The sequence below is a fragment of the Triticum dicoccoides genome, chromosome 6A, assembly GCF_002162155.2.
Source record: "Triticum dicoccoides isolate Atlit2015 ecotype Zavitan chromosome 6A, WEW_v2.0, whole genome shotgun sequence".
In the NCBI taxonomy this organism is placed as follows: domain Eukaryota; kingdom Viridiplantae; phylum Streptophyta; class Magnoliopsida; order Poales; family Poaceae; genus Triticum; species Triticum dicoccoides.
The window spans coordinates 118,169,664-118,187,859 of NC_041390.1; the positions used below are offsets into that span (position 1 = coordinate 118,169,664).

General features: G+C 44.9%; 2 protein-coding genes and 1 long non-coding RNA gene across 3 annotated transcripts; all 3 read left to right on the plus strand.

Annotated features, from left to right (window-relative positions):
- The first annotated feature begins 12,351 nt into the window (after positions 1–12,351).
- Positions 12,352–13,261, plus strand: LOC119315744. Its single transcript, XM_037590244.1, has 6 exons — positions 12,352–12,398; positions 12,475–12,676; positions 12,753–12,815; positions 12,892–12,954; positions 13,031–13,093; positions 13,170–13,261. The coding sequence occupies exons 2-6, from the start codon at positions 12,526–12,528 to the stop codon at positions 13,259–13,261; spliced, it is 432 nt and encodes a 143-aa protein (XP_037446141.1). The 5' UTR covers positions 12,352–12,398; positions 12,475–12,525.
- Positions 13,262–13,735: 474 nt separating this feature from the next.
- On the plus strand, positions 13,736–14,072 carry LOC119319216. Its single transcript, XR_005154386.1, has 3 exons — positions 13,736–13,794; positions 13,871–13,933; positions 14,010–14,072. It is a non-coding gene; the product is annotated as an uncharacterized LOC119319216 (long non-coding RNA).
- Positions 14,073–14,144: 72 nt separating this feature from the next.
- Positions 14,145–16,473, plus strand: LOC119315745 (BURP domain-containing protein 4-like; the record flags this gene model as incomplete). The annotated part of the gene is made up of 12 exons (XM_037590245.1): positions 14,145–14,217; positions 14,294–14,356; positions 14,433–14,495; positions 14,572–14,634; positions 14,717–14,779; positions 14,855–14,917; positions 15,003–15,056; positions 15,130–15,192; positions 15,275–15,337; positions 15,414–15,476; positions 15,557–15,619; positions 15,770–16,473. Coding segments are annotated over 12 exons (1,284 nt in total), but the record flags the coding sequence as incomplete, so codon positions are not given.
- Between the last annotated feature and the right edge of the window lie 1,723 nt (positions 16,474–18,196).

Here is an 18,196-nt window from a genome sequence, read left to right on the forward strand (position 1 = left end):
ACCTTAAGACACAAATCAACCAAAACCCTAATTTCACCTAGATACTCCAATGTCACCTCAAGTATCCGTGGGTTTGATTATATGACATGCATCACATAATCTCAGATTCATCTATTCAAACCAACACAAAAAACTTCAAAGAGTGCCCCAAAGTTTCTACCGGAGAGTTAAGACAAAAACGTGTGCCAACCCCTCTACATAAGTTCACAAGGTCACAGAACTCGCAAGTTGATCACCAAAACATACATCAAGTGGATCACGTGAATATCCCATTGTTACCACAGATAAGCACATGCAAGACATACATCAAGTGTTCTCAAATCCTTAAAGACTCAATCCGATAAGATAACTTCAAAGGGAAAACTCAATTCATCACAAGGAGATAGAGGGGGAGAAACATCATAAGATCCAACTATAAAAGCAAAGCTTGCGGTACATCAAGATCGTACCATATCAAGAACACGAGAGAGAGAGAGAGAGATCAAACACATAGCTACTGGTACATACCCTCAGCCCCGAGGGTGAAGTACTCCCTCCTCGTCATGGAGAGCGTCAGGATGATGAAGATGGCCATCGGTGATGGATCCCCCCTCCGGCAGGGTGTCAGAACAGGGCCCTGATTGGTTTTTGGTGGCTACGGAGGCTTGCGGCGGCGGAACTCCCGATATAGGTTTCTTTTCGGGGGTTTTTTTATTTATAGAAATTTTTAGCGTCGGTCTTACGTCAGGGGGGTCTCCGAGTCATCCACGAGATAGGGGGCGAGCCCAGGGGGTAGGGCGCACCTTCCACCCTCGTGGATGGCTCGGGGCTCTTCTGGCCCAACTCTTTTACTTCGGGGGCTTCTTTTGGTCCATAAAAAATCATCAAAATTTGGCACATCAATTGGACTCCGTTTGGCATTCCTTTTCTGTTAAACTCAAAAACAAGAAAAAAACAGAAACTGCACTGGGCTCTAGGTTAATAGGTTAGTCCCAAGAATCATATAAAATAACGCATCTTTACCTAATATTAATGGCAGGAGCGTTTCTCCACTTTTCTCGTCATATAGCTGTTTCGTACGTCCTCTGTTTTTTGAGAAAAGTCAGAAAAAAATCCATGCAAAAGAGTGACCCGAACAATGGTCTCCTAGAAAGAGTCATGCGTGCACAACCATCAAGGCAAGCTAATGCCTTTGGTGGAGAAGCAGAACTTCACCATTTATTAAGGCCCGCGGTAGCTCGCCTCACTGCAGGGCCTCGCTGCAGGCAGCAGTTTTGTGGGCCGGCCCATTCAAAACGATAACGTCCCATATACTTTTATTCTTTTGTTTGTACTTTCTATTTCTATTTTTTCTCTTATTTTTTTCTACTTAGGTTTTTAAAGTATTCATCGCACTTTAAAAAAATAAATCATGTATTTAAAAAAATTAAACATGTATAAAAAATATTTTTGATGTATAAGAAAAATGTACAGTGTGTATGAAAAATAGTAATTAAAACATGTATTTGAAGAAAATGTTAATCATCTACCTAAATAATGTTAAACGTATATAAAAATGTTTCAGATGTATATGAAAATTGTATAATATGTATGAAAAGAAGGGACATCAAAATATATATTTCATGAAATTTTAACCATGTATTTTTTTAAATAATAACCTGTGTAATCAATATTTCATATGTACACAAAAGATGTACAATATGTAGAAAAAACTAGACATCAAAATGTATATACGAAAAGATGTTAATCATATATTATAAAAATGTTAAACATGTATAAAAGTATGTACAATGTGTATTACAAAATGTAGACATGTGTTGAAAAAAAGTAGACATCAAACATTTATTAAAAATGTAATTATTTATTTGAAAAATGTTAAACATGTATAAAGATATGTTTCTGATATATACAAACAAATGTATAATGTGTAAGAAAAAACATAGACAGTAAAACCTATATTAAAATAATGTTCACCATGTATTTAAAAAAGGTTAAACGTATGCAATAAAAATATCCCTTTTGTATAAGAAAAATGTACATTATGCGTGAAAAAATGTACTAGCAGCGCGGGTACCCGCGCTACTAGTATCGCGCTACAACTAATAGTTAGTAGTAGCATGGGTTAAACCCGTGCTACTGCTATTTCGTACCTGCGCTACTACTAACGTAGTAGCGTGTCCATACTACCAACGCTACTAGTATCCTAAATACTAGTAGCGAGCAATTTTTTCCCACGCTACTACTAATTTATTAGAGGCCTAAACAGTCTCACATTAAAGGCCCCTATAGTATGCCATTTTTCTTGAACATGACCTTCTTGTTAGCGTTTTCAAGTCAGCATGTGTCACCTATACACAGAAAATAAAAAATCAGGAAATCTAAGCACACATAATTAAAACTTTAGTGCAAATATTTCTAAGATAGGTTATACATGCCACACAGGTGACATAAACTATCTAGTTAAATTAATTAGGGAGCAAGTACTCTAGAAATACTATGATTCCAGCCTCTACGTCATATCATGTTTGGTCTTGTTGGGAGTAGGTGCAACTCTGCCACCTCTACAGAAAATCAATAATACTATCCTTAGATATGATGATACTCGATTATAAATAAGAAATAAGGAGACATGAGAGGCCAGTTGATCGAGTTGCAAATACACACAAGCGTGAAAGATGGAATACAAATTTGCCTGTTTTTAATAAGGATGCAGTTTATTATTGTACCTTGACTCTATGCGGAAATTAATAGCTAGTTGAGCAGAATATTTTTCATGACTTCAGTACTATTAAAAATCAAGGTATCTTATTTACAGAGCAATGATGTTTACCTTCATCATGTGCTTTCTCAACCTCTCGCTCCCCACCTTTCCCCCGCGTCGCCCACCTCCTAGGGCGACTCAGGTGGCGGCGAGATCTACTCCGCCAGGTCCCTGTGGTACCTCCTCTTCCCCCTTGCTGCTGCCCTACGGACTCGGCTGGGCTAAGCCCATGCAGATTTGGTGGCGGCGGGGCCCCTGGCACCCTGGTGTAGCCTGTTCTTGGGCGGGAGGCTCGGGTGATGGGTGGACGGCGCGGCGCTCCTCCGCCCGCGTCGCTAGGCCCGGTGGTGGTGGGAGGACGACGGTGGTCATGACTATGCGCCCATGTCATCGCAACCCTCTTTGGGATCCTACCCAGATCAATGGAGGAGGCGTGGTGGCCGTGGTGCGGGCACATGCGCGCAGATGGCGTCCAATCTGGCAACAGGATCAACCATGATGGTGGTGGCGGCTACCTCCGGTGGTCGGGTGTCCTTCACATTGACCTTGTTCGATGGGCGGCGTGGCGGCACTTCCGGTCAGATCTGATCTGGCCGGTGCAGCCGGTGGTGGTGGCCATCTCCTCCGTCAGAGGTGGTCGGCCTGAGGCTGGATGGTCAGATCTCGAGAACCGTCATCTAGTTCCGGCTGCGAGTCGGGATGACATAGTTGCCGATGAAAACCAAGCCGATGGCAGGCGATGGCGGCGTTATGCGCCGTTACCTTGATGAAGGCATCATCGTGCAACGACTGTCGACCCACTCGTGCCACTCCAGGGGAAACCCTAGGATCTGGTGTTCTAGATCGGATGATGGCAGTACTGTGATGTCATTTATCTCTTGGGAGCATCATTTGTGGAGCAGCGCTGGAAGGCAGAGGCGGGAGGTGGAGCGGCTTCGTCTTGCACGTAACTTTGGTGGAGATGTCAAGTCATGCCTGGCCGATAGGTGCTACGCTGTGTCATGCCTGGCCGACAAGTGCTACACATGACAGGTCTTCCAGAATCTTCGCGTCTGGATGGACGAGCGCGAGGCGGTGGTGCCGTTGGGTGCCATGGTGGCGTCGACGGATGGACGGACTGACAAGGATGATGCAGATCTCTCTCCTGAAGATGGGTCAGCGGTTCGATGATGATGGCGGCGTCTAAAACATGTGCATGTGTGGTGTACACTTTAGGTCAGCTGCACCAGTTGTTCGTTCCAATACGTTATGTGGATGGATCGGTGGCGACACCGGTTGAGATATGGGGAGAGAGAGCACTTCACATAATCGAGTTTTGTAGGTGTGAGTGGTGGCTTCAGGTAGTTTGATGTATGTTCTTGTTAGACCTCGGTGAAATAATAAATAAAGATGGCTGCATGCACCGCTTGATGCAGAGGCCGGGGGTGTAAACTTCCTTTTCCAAAAATGTGCTTTCTCAAGGCAAGCAATCCAACTTTAGAATATGCCGCAAACACAATCACCCAATCTTAGAAAATTCACCGGATAGTAAGAAGACCGAACTGGATGGACTCGTTGATCGGAAGGAAGCAGAGCAAACATGCCTAGAACAGTCCTCTTCAACACATCCACAATGTCAGGGTGGACATCTCTCGGGACTACACTATCAAGTTTCAAAGTGAAGATTGTGACCAATACCAGTACATCGACTCGACATAATTTAAGATGCTAATCCTATTCTAGATGAATTTTCAGTGGAAGCTCATAAGAATCAATTTTTTGTCAGTGGAATTTAAATAACTTCCTCACACTTGTCTGGAGACACCTAAATCTACATGTAAACATTTCTCTGTTGCTTATCATTCATCTTCCATCTACACGTTGCAAATTTATGTTGAGGAGGTTCACACCGGATTAGTATATCCCATAATAATTAATTTTTATTGCTCAAAAAAGGCTTGGAGTTTTTTTTCGCTAGCACGGATGAGCATCGGCTAATGGTTCATGTGAATCAGGCTAATGTACCTTGACAGCCGAAAGAACAACTGCACAGTTTACATGTTGAAGACAGGGTGTAACTTGTCCCACTATATTTTCTGCGTCCCCTGCATCTGCTGCTTTGTATCTTGACAGAGAATCAAGAAGGAAATTTTGTCCCCACCTGAAAATTCATCAAAAATGATAAGAAGTTGTGGCTACTAGATCTATGGGTTTTGTGCGGGAGCAGGCCCAGTCAACCACAATGCACCAATTTTTCCACCGGAGTAGCCAGCCTGAGGACAGCTAGCCCACTTAGCAACTGAAGCGGGGTGAGGCAGCAATCAGACCGCTACAAATGGTCACGACATGAGACCCAATGGCCAAAACTACTAATGGTGTGAGAGGGCCGGGAATTGGTTCAGTTTTACTGTCCTTAATTATCTGATGGAATTGAGAATTTGAAATTCCTAGAAAGCATGCAAGCTTTGTATGACACAACGATAGGTGAGAAATGTTCAGGCCTGCACTGCTCAATAACATAACTGCTCAGCAAAATTCTACAACTCAGATAAATATTGAACGCAGGCACACAGTATAAAAAGATATTCCTTTTTCATATATTTTCCTTCCATTGCGTTGTGGATCCTAGCATTCTGAATGTTTGACAAAAAACTACAACTTTAAGGGTATCCGTCTCACAAAACTACCACTTTTTAGAAAGTGACTGAAAGCTACCAATTTTTAAAAAAAATCTGTGACTAAAAACTATCACTTTCGAATAATGGTCGGTTTAGACGATTTAAACGTGTTTATGACAGGCGGGGCCCATCTTTCAGGGTTGACGCGGTAGGAAAGTCAACTTTGTTATTCCAAACCGTTAAGTTGACCATTATGACTAGTGGACCCCACATGTTAGTATCAAGCATGTTCTTCCTCCTTCCCCTCTCTCTTTGGCATTTCAACAAACATATTGTATACACGACCCTTGGCTGCTCTTCGTGGTATCAACCCTTGGCTTGGTTGCCCGTTGCATGACGGCATGACTGCACCTTGCCTCTGCGCACACCAGCCTTGGTAGCACGCACTTTGATTTGTGCGGCCGCATTCACCACGACACCAGCCGCGTGGACATCCAAGCCTGCCACAGCTCCGGCCATGCGTCATTGGCGGCGGTACAACGCTCGTGACCATGCAGCGCGAGCACGACCTCGCCCTGCAGGGCGACGCGATGGCGCAAGACTCCAGTCGGTGCTGGGTCGCGCAGTCTTGACCTCCCTACATAAGTACGAGGTGGCTGCGGTCCTGGTGTATCCCTCGGCCATAGTCCCGGGGCTGCGAGGCCCAGCGCGCTGATGGTGCAGTTCCCACCGCCCGACTACCGTGGTGGCGACCCTCGACCGACACTCCTTACTCCGGCCGACTGGCGCACGGATGGTGTGGTTCCCATCGCCCAACTACAGTGGTGGCGACCCTTGACGGGTGCTCCTTCCACTGGTACAGCGAGCTGCTATGCAAACGGGTTTTAACCCCTTTTCGTGACGGCATTTTAATCCATTGCCTTGCCTGTGTGTGCGATAGGGGGTCCTTCCCACATGATTCAGAAAGCGTCGGGGATAGGACCTCCGATCAGGGATGGATACAGGGGCCGAGGGGATGGTCGGATGGGGCGTCCCGATCGCCTCGTCCCTTGTCAGCGATCACTTATTCGCTAAATTTGATCATAGATCGCTTCCCCCTAATCCTCTAGCCTCTGTTATTAACGTAAAGCCTGAGTCCATGTACAACCCATTTTGCAGGCTACAAGCACAAAATCCACGTAAGAAGAATGGGTGGCGTTGCAGGCGCCGGTTACTACTGTTTTCCTGCAAACCGGCGCCCGCAACAGGGTTAGTTGGGCTCGACCCATTCTACTTTTTTTGTTCTGCTTTTGAACGTCAAAAAGGGAGCGTGCAGCAAGGTCCAAACTCGCGATGAGTGCATTGCGAGGGAAGTGGTAGAACCAGTACACCAGCTCGCACGCTGTTCTAAATGTTGTTCGTTTTCTTCCTTTTATCCTTTCTCAACTAATTTGTTTGGTTTTCCTTTTTTTGATTTTTTCTTTTGGCATTTTCTCTTCTTGCTTTTTCGTCTTTGTTTTTCTTTTGCTTTTTAAATTTCATGACTTTTTTAAAACCAATTGACTTTTCTTTTAAATCGGTGAATTTTTCCAAATTCGATGAACTATTTTCAAAATCTATGAACTTTTTTAGATGAATTCGATGAAGTCTTTTTCAATTTTGATGAACTCCTTTCAGATTTGATGAACTTTTTTCACAATCAATGAACTTTGTTTTCCAAATCCAATGAACCTTTTTCAAAATGGATGAACTTTTTTTTCAAATCAGTGAACTTTTTTTTCAAAAATTCGATGAACTTTTTATCAAACAAATGAACTTCTTCGAATTTGATGAACTTTTTTGAACATGATGAACTTCGTTCAAAATCGATGAACTTTTTTGAATTTTTCATTAAATTTGATGAACTTATTTCAAAATCCATGAAGTTGTTTTCCAATTTATGTTTCCTTTTTTCAGATAATTTATATTGGGTATATGTAATGTTTCACTAAATCAAAACATTAAATAGTATTGTTTTCTTGTTGTAGACAACAAAGTTGCTTCGGTGCACTGGTTTGTATGGTTGGCTCACAACATTGCGATCCCAGGTTCGAATCCCAATGGGCGCCTGCAACGCCGTATAGGATCTCCTAGAAGAATGCTAAGTAGGCCATCATGGTCCAATAAAGAAACCAGGATATCCTGGAAGACGAAAATGCCTGTTTGTTGTAGCCCAGTATGCACGCACATATGGCTACCAATCTCTTTGTTCCCAAGCCGCCATGACCGTTGGCCTGCTACGATCGAAGCCACCGCTACTGGCTGCTAGGACCATTCCATCGCGCGGTCACGACAATCGAGAAGGGGAGAAAGGAAGGGGATGCCGGCACAGGCAGGCGGCGATCTACCGACCATGGACACGTTGCCGGCAGGTGGGACACATGGATGAGCGGCAACAATACGGGGGAAAAGGTAGCTTATTTTCGCCGGCTGCTACAAATCAACTCGATGCTTTTTCTAGAAAATCATCCGCCTAGCTAGCCGTCTGATCTTGTGCAGGTGGCCGTTCGATCTCGTCAAAACAACTCGCGTCTTCTCTTCTTTAATCACGTTCAGTTCAACACCCCTGCGTCTCTCTGCAGACCATGATGTCCTCGGCTCCGGAAAGGAAGCCTTGTTGCTGCTGCATGTGTGCTCACAGAGACGCGAGCCGGAGCACCACCGTAAACTTCGGCGGCCGCACACTGATGTGTTGTGTTGCAACACCACTAAAGATCGAGCAGCTCCCATGGAAGCACCGACGGCGCTCCATTGCAGCGGCAGCGAAGTTTCAATGCCCCCGCGGTGCTTCGTTGCAACTCTGGCGGCACTACAATGCAACTCTGGCATCGCTTCATTGCAACCACGGACTATCCTGGAAGACGAAAAGGCATGTTTGTTGCAGCCCACTATGCACGCAATATGGCTACTAATCTCTTCGTTTCCAAGCCGCCACGACTGCTGGCCTGCTACGGTCGAAACCGCTACTGCTGGCTGCTAGGACCTTTCCATCACGCGGTCACGACCATTGAGAAGTGGAGAAAGGAAGGGGATGCCGGCACAGGCAGGCGGCGATCTACCGACCATGGACACGTTGCCGGCAGGTGGGACACATGGATGAGCGGCAACAATACGGGGGAAAGGGTAGCTTATTTTCGACGGCTGCTACAAATCAACTCGATGCTTTTTCTAGAAAATCATCCGCCTAGCTAGACGTCTGATCTTGTGCAGGTGGCCATTCGATCTCGTCAAAACAACTCGCGTCTTCTCTTCTCTAATCACATTCAGTTCAACACCCCTGCGTCTCTCTGCAGATCACGATGTCCTCGGCTGCGGAAAGGAAGCCTTGCTGCTGCTGCTGCATGTGTGCTCACAGAGACGCGAGCCGGAGCACCACCGTAAACTTCGGTGGCTGCACACTGACGTGTTGTGTTGCAACACCACTAAAGATCGAGTAGCTCCCATGGAAGCATCGACGGCGCTCCATTGCAACGGCGGCGAAGTTTCAATGCCCCCGCGATGCTTTGTTGAAACTCTGGCGGCGCTACAATGCAACTCCGGCATCGCTTCATTGCAACCACGTGCTATCCTGGAAGACGAAAAGGCATGTTTGTTGCAGCCCACTATGCACGCACATATGGCTACTAATCTCTTCGTTTCCAAGCCGCCACGACTGTTGGCCTGCTATGATCGAAACCGCTACTGCTGGCTGCTAGGACCTTTCCATCGCGCGGTCGCGACCATCGAGAAGTGGAGAAAGGAAGGGGATGCCGGCGATCTACAAACCACGGATACGTTGCCGGCAGGCGGGACGTACGGATGAGAGACAACAATATGGATTAAAAGATAGTTTATTTTCGGCAGCTGCTACAAATCAGCCGAATGCTTTTCTAGAAAATCATCCGCCTAGCTACCCGTCTGATCTTGTGCAGGTGGCCGTTCGATCTCATAAAAATAGCTCACGTCTTCTCTTCTCTAATCACGTTCAGTTCGACACCCCTGCATCTCTCTAGAGACTGTGATGTCCTCGGCTGCGGCAAGGAAGCCTTGCTGCTGCATGTGTGCTCATCGAGACGCGAGCCGGAGCACCACCCTGAACTCCGGCGGCCGCACGCCGACATGCTGTGTTGCAACGCCACTAAAGATTGAGCAGCTCCCATGGTAGCACCGACAGTGCTCCATTTCAGCGGCGGCGACGTTTCAACATCCCCGCGGTGCTTTGTTGCAACTCTGGCGGCGCTACAATGCAACTCCGGCAGCGCTTCATTACAATCACGCGCACTTCTGGAAGACGAAAAGGCATGTTTATTGAAGCCCACTATGCACACACATATCGGTACTAATCTCTTTGTTTCCAAGGCGCCACGACTGCTGGCCTGCTACGATCGAAACCGCCGTTGCTGGCTGCTAGGATCTTTCCATCGCGCGGACATGGCCATCGAGAAGTGGAGAAAGGAAGGGGATGCCGGCATTGGCAGGCGGCGATCTGCCGACCACGGACACGTTGCCGGTAGGCGGGACACAGGGATGAGAGGCAACAATGCGGGGGGAAAGGTAGTTTATTTTCGGCAGCTGCGACAAATCAGTCGGATGCTTTTCTAGAAAATCATCCACCTAGCTAGCCGTCTGATCTTGTGCACATGGCTGTTCGATCTCGTCAAAACAGCTCGCGTCTTCTCTTCTCTAATCACATTCAATTCGACACCCCCGCATCTCTGGAGACCGCGATGTCCTCGGTTGCGGCAAGGAAGCCTTGCTGCTGCATGTGTGCTCACCGAGACGCGAGCCGGAGCACCACCCTAAACTCCGGCGACCGCACGCCGATGTGCTATGTTGCAACACCACTAAAGATCAAGTAGCTCCCATGGCAACACCAACGGTGCTCCATTGCAGCAGCGGTGAAGTTTCAACGCCCCCGCGGTGCTTCATTGCATCTCTGGCGGCACTACAATGCAACTCCGCCAGCGCTTCATTGAACCACGCACACTTCACTTTAACTCCGACAGCAATGCCGATGCTTCATCGCAACTCCAGCAAGCCGCCCCCCCGCTTCACCGGCTTCTGCAGCCCCACGACCAGCCTTCAGCACCGCACCCTTGCAGCACCAGCGGGAGCGCTGATGTCTTGATGCAGCACCAATGGAGCTCCGGCGACCCGATACAGCACTAACAAAGCTCAACACCTCACTGCCACTCCCCTGTTAGAGGTCACCTTGCAGCGAGTAGCTGCAAAGACGCTGACACGGACGGTCGTGCAACTCCCCTTGCCGACTTGCAGCAAGCGTCACCAGCGGCGGCGAGGACGATGGATGCAGCAACCCGCGTGGTCCCTCTAGTGTTGCAGCAATAGTGCTACTGCCGGAGTAGGCTCTTCAACAACCGGAGTGGTGGCAAAAAATCTTTGCAGCGACTAGGTCAGCTCGGGCATCCGTGGTGTACTCCTGGCTGTCGAACGTGGCAATTTGATTTGGAGTGAAGTTCTCGACACGGCCTAGATCGTCGGTCGGATCGGAATGCAGCACAATGCTGCCAAAGGCGAAAAGCTAGCCAGGGACGAAGAAGTCACCACGGCCAATACTGCTATGATCTACACAAGAGTCGTCTACCAAACAGTGAGCTCTCAATGAAAGCACCAATGTCGTTGTCAAGACCGACATACCTTGGGTACGGGGCCCAAGTTATATGATCGGATCGATGGGTAACAAGAAACAGGAGACACGAAGCTTTTACCCAGGTTCGGGCCCTCTCTAAGGAGGTAAAACCCTACGTCCTACTCTTTCTTATATTACGAGTGTATCAAAGTACATAATTGAACTACCTTGAGATCGTAAGTTATGGTCTAAACCGTAGGGGTAATGGCAATGGTGATGAATGTATGATCGCATCTGCGGACTAAACCCTCTGGCTTATATAAGTACCAGGGTATCTACGGTTACACATGGTCGGTTGCCATTCGAGGGGTTACATGCCAAATCTAATAGCTACACTTGGAGTACACACCAAGTCCTCGGTGAAGCCCGATATGCTCACACCACAAATTAGAGGCCTCTAGGATCCTTCCTCATTAACGAGCTGTCAGTTCGGTCCATGGACTAGGCCAGCTAGGCCGGGACCCCCTAGTCCAGTACACCGCCACCCACTAACGATGCTAGACACACTACCAGGACGGGGGCTAGGCGAGGAGAATTTTATTCCATCTTCAGGGAGTTACCATTGTCCCACCTTCCCGTGCATGACACAAACGCTAACAAAACTCGAAGAAACATCTAAAAAATCATAGTGACTATTTAATACTAGGACCTAAATTCGAATTTTCATGAGTTACAATGGCGAGTACTAGTAGTGTATATCAATTTCTCATAAAAAGTATATCAGAAATAAATGCTACATCAATGCCTCGAATTTACACACTATCATATTATTACCCCCTCGATTCAAAATATATTGTTCTTCTTTATGGTAGGCATACAAATATTAATTACATCAATGTGCTTCAATTGGCACAATGATCTATCACACCTCCATATATATTGCTTTCCTTCATTTTGATATACTCAACTAATATACTACATTAGTGCCTTTTAATACCCATTCAAATATAATAGGAGAGCACAGGGAAGAAATCTGTTTATTTATGGTAGTCAATTAAAGTGCGTGATTTGGGGGAAATATATTATGGCAGGTAATAAATGGCAGAATTTATTACAAACTAGGGAAATTGGGATATGTGTACCTACCACTTCTTTATGTTCCACTACTAAAGAAATGGTTGAGTGGTATAAATAGGCACCTAGGCCCTTCTATCTTCCTCGCCCAACGAAATTCAGTTCATAGTGATCTAGCCATGGCGATCAAGCATATAGCAGTAGCCTTTTTTCTTCATCCTCCCGGCCTTTGCTGAGTGTAGCGACGGGGGTGAACCTCCATCTTCTCGTAAGTACTAGTTCTAGCTTTACCAATTCGAGGGTGTGTCAAGTCTAAATCACCTCATATAGTTTGTTATTTCCTCCAGCAAAAGACACTTTTGGTGAAAGTGTGTATGCGATACATTGGGACCCCCTTCAAGTAAGTACTTGTGCTACCTTACCACGTTAAGAATGTGTTAATTCCGAATAAACTCATAGTTTGTCATTTCCTATAGAAGGAGAAGGTTTTGGGGCTAGTGCTTATAAGGTGGATTGGAACCCAGAAGATGCACCTTCTAGTAAGTACTTCTACTACATTACCAAGTCGAGAATGTGTTAGTCCCAAACGAACCCATGGTTTGTTATTTCCTATAGAAGACAAGGGTTTTGGGGCAAGTGCTTATAAGGTGGATTGGAAACCAGAAGATGCACCTTCTGGTAAGTACTTGTGCTGCCATACCACATCAACTATGTGTTAGTCATGAAAGAACTCATCGTTTGTTAATTCCTCCAGAAGAAAAAGGTTTTGGGGCAAGTGCTTATAAGGTGGATTGGAAACCAGAAGATGCATCTTCCAGTAAGTACTTGTGCTACCTTACCATGGAGAGAATGTGTTAGTCCTGAATGAACTCATGACTTGTTATTTCCTGTAGAAGAAAAAGGTTTTGGGGCAAGTGCTTATAAGGTGGATTGGAAATCAAAAGATGCACCTTCTGGTAAGTACTTGTGCTACCTTGCCACTTCGATAATGTGTTAGTCCGGAATGAACTCATGGTTTGTTATTTCCAGCAGAACAAAAAGGTTTTGGGGCAAGTGCTTATAAGGTGGATTGGAAACCAGAAGATGCATCTTCCAGTAAGTACTGATGTTGTCTTACCATGTCAATAATGTGTTAGTATTGAATGCACTCATGGTTTGTTATTTCCTATAGAGCAAAATGGTTATGGGGCAAGTGCTTATAAGGTGGATTGGGAAACAGAAGATGCACCTTCCAGTAAGTACTTCTGCTACCTTACCATGTAAAGAATGTGTTAGTCCTGAAGGAACTCATGGTTTGTTATTTCCTACAGGAGAAGAAGGTTTTGGGGTAAGTGCTTATAAGGTGGATTGGAAATCAGACGATGCACCTTCCAGTAAGTAGTTGTGCTACCTTACCAAGTCAAGAATGTGTTAGTCCTAAATGAATGTTTACTCGTGGCTTGTTATTTCCAGCAGAAGGAAAAGGTTTGGGGGCAAGTTCTTATAAGGTCGATTGGAAATCAGAAGATGCACCTTCCGGTAAGTACTTGTGCTATCTTGCCAAGTCAAGAATGGGTTAGTCCCGAATGAACTCACGATTTGTTATTTCCCTTAGAATAAAAAGGTTTTGGGACAAGTGCTTATAAGGTGGATTGGAAACCAGAAGATGCATCTTCCAGTAAGTACTTGTGCTACCTTACCATGTCAAGAATGTGTTAGTACTAAATGAACTCATTGTTTGTTATTTCCTGCAGAACAAAAAGGTTTTGGGGCAAGTGCTTATAAGGTGGATTGGAAACCAGAAGATGCATCTTCTAGTAAGTACTTGTGCTACCTTACCACGTCAAGAATGTGTCAGTCATGAATGAACTCATTGTTTGTTATTTCCTGCAGAACAAAAAGGTTTTGGGGCAAGTGCTTATAAGGTGGATTGGAATCCAGAAGGTGCACCTTCCAGTAAGCACTTCTGCTACCTTACCATGTCAAGAATGTATTAGTCCTGAATGACCTCATGGTTTGTTATTTCCTGCAGGAGAAGAAGGTTTTGGGGCAAGTGCTTATAAGGTGGATTGGAAACCAGAAGATGCACATTCTAGTAAGTACTTTTGCTACCTTACCAAGTTGATAATGTGTTAGTCCTAAATGAACGTTTACACAAGGCTTGTTATTTCCTGCAGAAGAAAAAGGTTTTGGGGCAAGTGCTTATAAGGTGGATTGGAAATCAGAAGATGCACCTTCCGGTAAGTACTTGTGCTATCTTGCCAAGTCGAGAAATGGATAGTCCCGAATGAACTCACGGTCTATTATTTCCTGCAGAAGAAAAAGGTTTTGGTGCAAGTGCTTATAAGGTGGATTGGAAACCAAAAGATGCATCTTCCAGTAAGTACTTGTGCTACCTTAGCATGTCAAGAATGTGTTAGTCCTAAATGAACTCATTGTTTGTTATTTCCTGTAGAACAAAAAGGTTTTGGGGAAAGTGCTTATAAGGTGGATTGGAAACCAGAAGGTGCACGTTCCAGTAAGCACTTCTGCTACCTTACCATGTCAAGAATGCATTAGTCCTGAATGAACTCATGGTTTGTTATTTCCTGCAGGAGAAGAAGGTTTTGGGGCAAGTGCTTATAAGGTGGATTGGAAACCAGAAGATGCACATTCCAGTAAGTACTTCTGCTACCTTAGCAAGTCTATAATGTGTTAGTCCTAAATGAATGTTTATTCAAGGCTTGTTATTTCCTGCAGAAGAAAAAGTTTTTGGGGCAAGTGCTTATAAGGTGGATTGGAAATCAGAAGATGCACCTTCCGGTAAGTACTTGTGCCATCTTGCCATGTCAGAATGGGTTAGTCCCAAATGAACTCACGGTTTGTTATTTCCTACAGAAGAAAAAGGTTTTGGGGCAAGTGCTTATAAGGTGGATTGGAAACCAGAAGATGCATCTTCTAGTAAGTGCTTGTGCTACCTTAGCATGTCAAGAATGTGTTAGTCTTGAATGAACTCATTGTTTGTTATTTCCTACAAAACAAAAAGCTTTTGGGGCAGGTGCTTATAAGGTGGATTGGAAACCAGAAGGTGCACGTTCTAGTAAGCACTTTTGCTACCTTACCATGTTAAGAATGTAGTCCTGAATGAACTCATGGTTTGTTATTTCCTGCAGGAGAAGAAGGTTTTGGGGCAAGTGCTTATAAGGTGGATTGGAAACCAGAAGATGCACGGTCCAGTAAGTACTTCTGCTACCTTACCAAGTCGATAATGTGTTAGTCCTAAATGAATGTTTACTCAAGGCTTGTTATTTCCTACAGAAGAAAAAGGTTTTGGGGCAATTGCTTATAAGGTAGATTGGAAATTAGAAGATGCACCTTCTGGTAAGTACTTGTGCTACCTTGCGAAGTCGAGAATGGGTTAGTCTCGAATGAACTCATGGTTTGTTATTTCTTGTAGAAGAAAAAGGTTTTGGGGCAAGTGCTTATAAAGTTGATTGGAAACTAGAAGATTCAACTTCCAGTAAGTACTTGTGCTACATATCTTATCAGGTGGAGAACATGTTAGTTTTGAAGCAACTCATAGTTTGTGATTTTCTATAGAAAGAAATGATTTTCATGGAAGTACTTATGCGGTACATTGGGATCCAGATCATGCACACTCTTGTAAGTACTTGTGCTACCATATCAAGTTGATTTTTTTAAGATGTCTTAGTTTCTTTATACCAGTGAAAAAATGTATGCATTTAATCTCCAAAAATATCATTAGTATGTCAATATTTCTCTTAAACTTCTATTTTAATAATAACAATGCAGCTTCCTCCATTCCTGAAGAACTAGAAAAACACGGACATGTAAAGTTTCAAACTGGCATGTTATTCCTGAAGAAGAATCTACACATTGGCACTACACTGCCTGAAGGAACCATGTTTGCACGAGATGGTGCACCAAAGTCTATTCATTTTTCATCTACTCCATTGGAGTCAAAGTACTTGCCAACCATCCTTTCATACTTCAAATTACCTCATGCCTCGATGAAGGCAAAGCAGGTAGCTGACACCCTTCATTCATGTGGGAAACCGGCTGACAAGGAGGAACCTCACATGTGTTTCTCATCCCGCGAAGCAATGGCAAGGTTTGCCACCAGAGAATTGGGAGTCAGTGGCACACGAGCAGCCATTACAAGGATTCATGGGCATGAGAATCCAAGCTCCATGTATGTTGTGGAACATATCACCCAACTCAGCAGTAACGTGGTGCCATGCCACCCTATGGATTTTCCGTATGAGGTTTTTTTATTTCCATCGGCCAAAACAAGTGCAATCTTTGAGGGTGCAACTCAAGGATTTGAAAGATGGCATGGCGAGTGTGACGGCAATAGCCATGTGCCATATGAACACATCTGATTGGGACACACAGTACTTTGAGCTATTAGACGGAGAGCGTGGTGAACCTATTTGCCACTATATGCCTACCGATTACGTCATGTTCTATTAGATATATTTAAAGTTGCTGCTAAACTATGTAATGTTGTTATCTGATCAATAAAGCATGCCGAGTGTCCAGACTTTGGTCAAAAATACTTAATCACACCAAGTTTTGAAAGTCTTTGGACTGCTACAGACCAACATTTCTTTTATCGCATCTGAAATAACTCTAATTTAATTACCTATGTTATGATGCACTTGAGAATCATTATTTTTGCATCTCGGCCGCTAGGCTGAGCCGTTCCTGCCATATGCCACCAAACCACTAGTCAAGGAGAGGCAGACCTATGCCTTCTCGGTCGTCCCTGGTGAAGGAGAGATGGATTCACGTCATCCCGACCGCTGTTGGAGGAGATGACTTCAGGAGAAGGGGTCACTGCTAAGTGTTGGCTTGCCACCAGTCCTCCTAACTGTCCTCGCCATCGCCTATACTCCATGGTTCAGCAATACCAGAGAAAAGAGAGACTAAGAGGTGCAGTTGCGAAAGACGGGCTAGAACGGGGTTGAGAGTGAGGTGTTGTAGTTTTATGCTGTTCCGCCGATTTGGAGGAACTGGGCATTCCGGATCTAAGGGGTATATTCCATTTTATGGAATGGGTGCCTTAAGATTCTCTTTCCCAACCAAACAGAAGAACATGTTTCTTGGTATGGGAGAACTGTCCCGTTACTTTACATGTGATTTCACCAACCCAGTAGACCCTTAGATACTATTGGGAAGCCTAACTTGACATGCATTGCCCGCAGAAGCGGTGGAAAACTCACAATGAACAATCAAGTTAAAGATCGATAAGGTTTTAACATGCACTAATTATACATATAACGTAACGATCCGAACCGTTAGAGTCCAAATCCTCTAACATTTCTGTGCTATCTCTGGATTAAAAGCCCAGCACACCTAGTACAAGAAGGACTATAAAACACAAAAGTCATTTATTACATTGATGATCCAAAGTTCAATTTATTACATATGCTCAGCTAAGACCGAGTTACATAGCGTAAGCAAATAAACATAATAGCAATCCTGAGCCCATCAATCGCCACAAGGCTGGTTGAGTGTAGCTCCATAGCCCTACTTCTTCACTCATTAACATCATCATCTTCACATGGCATGTACAGGTAAGTACTCTAAGTGTACTCACAAGTTGCAAAAAAGTTAAGGCATAAATAGTCATGCTGGGTAGGGGATGTCTAGGGTTTATTTACCGAAAGCCAACTTCCCCTAGACAGTGAAGAAAGAAACTGAGTTTTGATAAATAATTTTATAAGTTTAAAACATAGAGTTTAAGTGAATACTTGGATATCCGCAACAAGGTTCATGAATTGTTTTTCTTGCAAGGTTGAAGTGAAACACCCCCATTGTGCTTAACTTCCACCTAACCCTTTTAAAAATAGCTTTGAGAAAGGAGAGGGGTGATTCTTCTTCCTCCTTTGGCAAGAGCCAACAAATAGGAGCACCACGCGCACGCCGGCTCGCACACCCTGCCGACCCTTCTTTCCTTCTCCGCCCTGCACTCCTCCCGCGCGTATCTCGCACCCATCGGACCTTTCCCCCTCATCATTAACTTCAAATCAATGACCCAGTCACAATTACTGGAAAATATGGGACTAGCCAGGTTTCGGCCCCCAGATCGCGCATGCACCTGGACACCCTGAGATCTCTATAAAGCTTTTGCCTCAGCCCCTCGCCACCCTTGTCCGAAGACCCCACCTTCGAGAGCCCAACTCTCTCTCTCTCTCTCTCTATCTCTCTCTCTCT

Bases quoted from the DNA above. Each gene is read 5' to 3' on its own strand.
- LOC119315744 (XM_037590244.1), top strand. From the start codon at position 12,526: ATGCACCTTCTAGTAAGTACTTCTACTACATTACCAAGTCGAGAATGT. The intron at 12,677-12,752 runs GTAAGTACTTGT...TAATTCCTCCAG, and splicing joins ACCAGAAGATGCACCTTCTG to AAGAAAAAGGTTTTGGGGCA. The intron at 12,955-13,030 runs GTAAGTACTTGT...TATTTCCAGCAG, and splicing joins ATCAAAAGATGCACCTTCTG to AACAAAAAGGTTTTGGGGCA.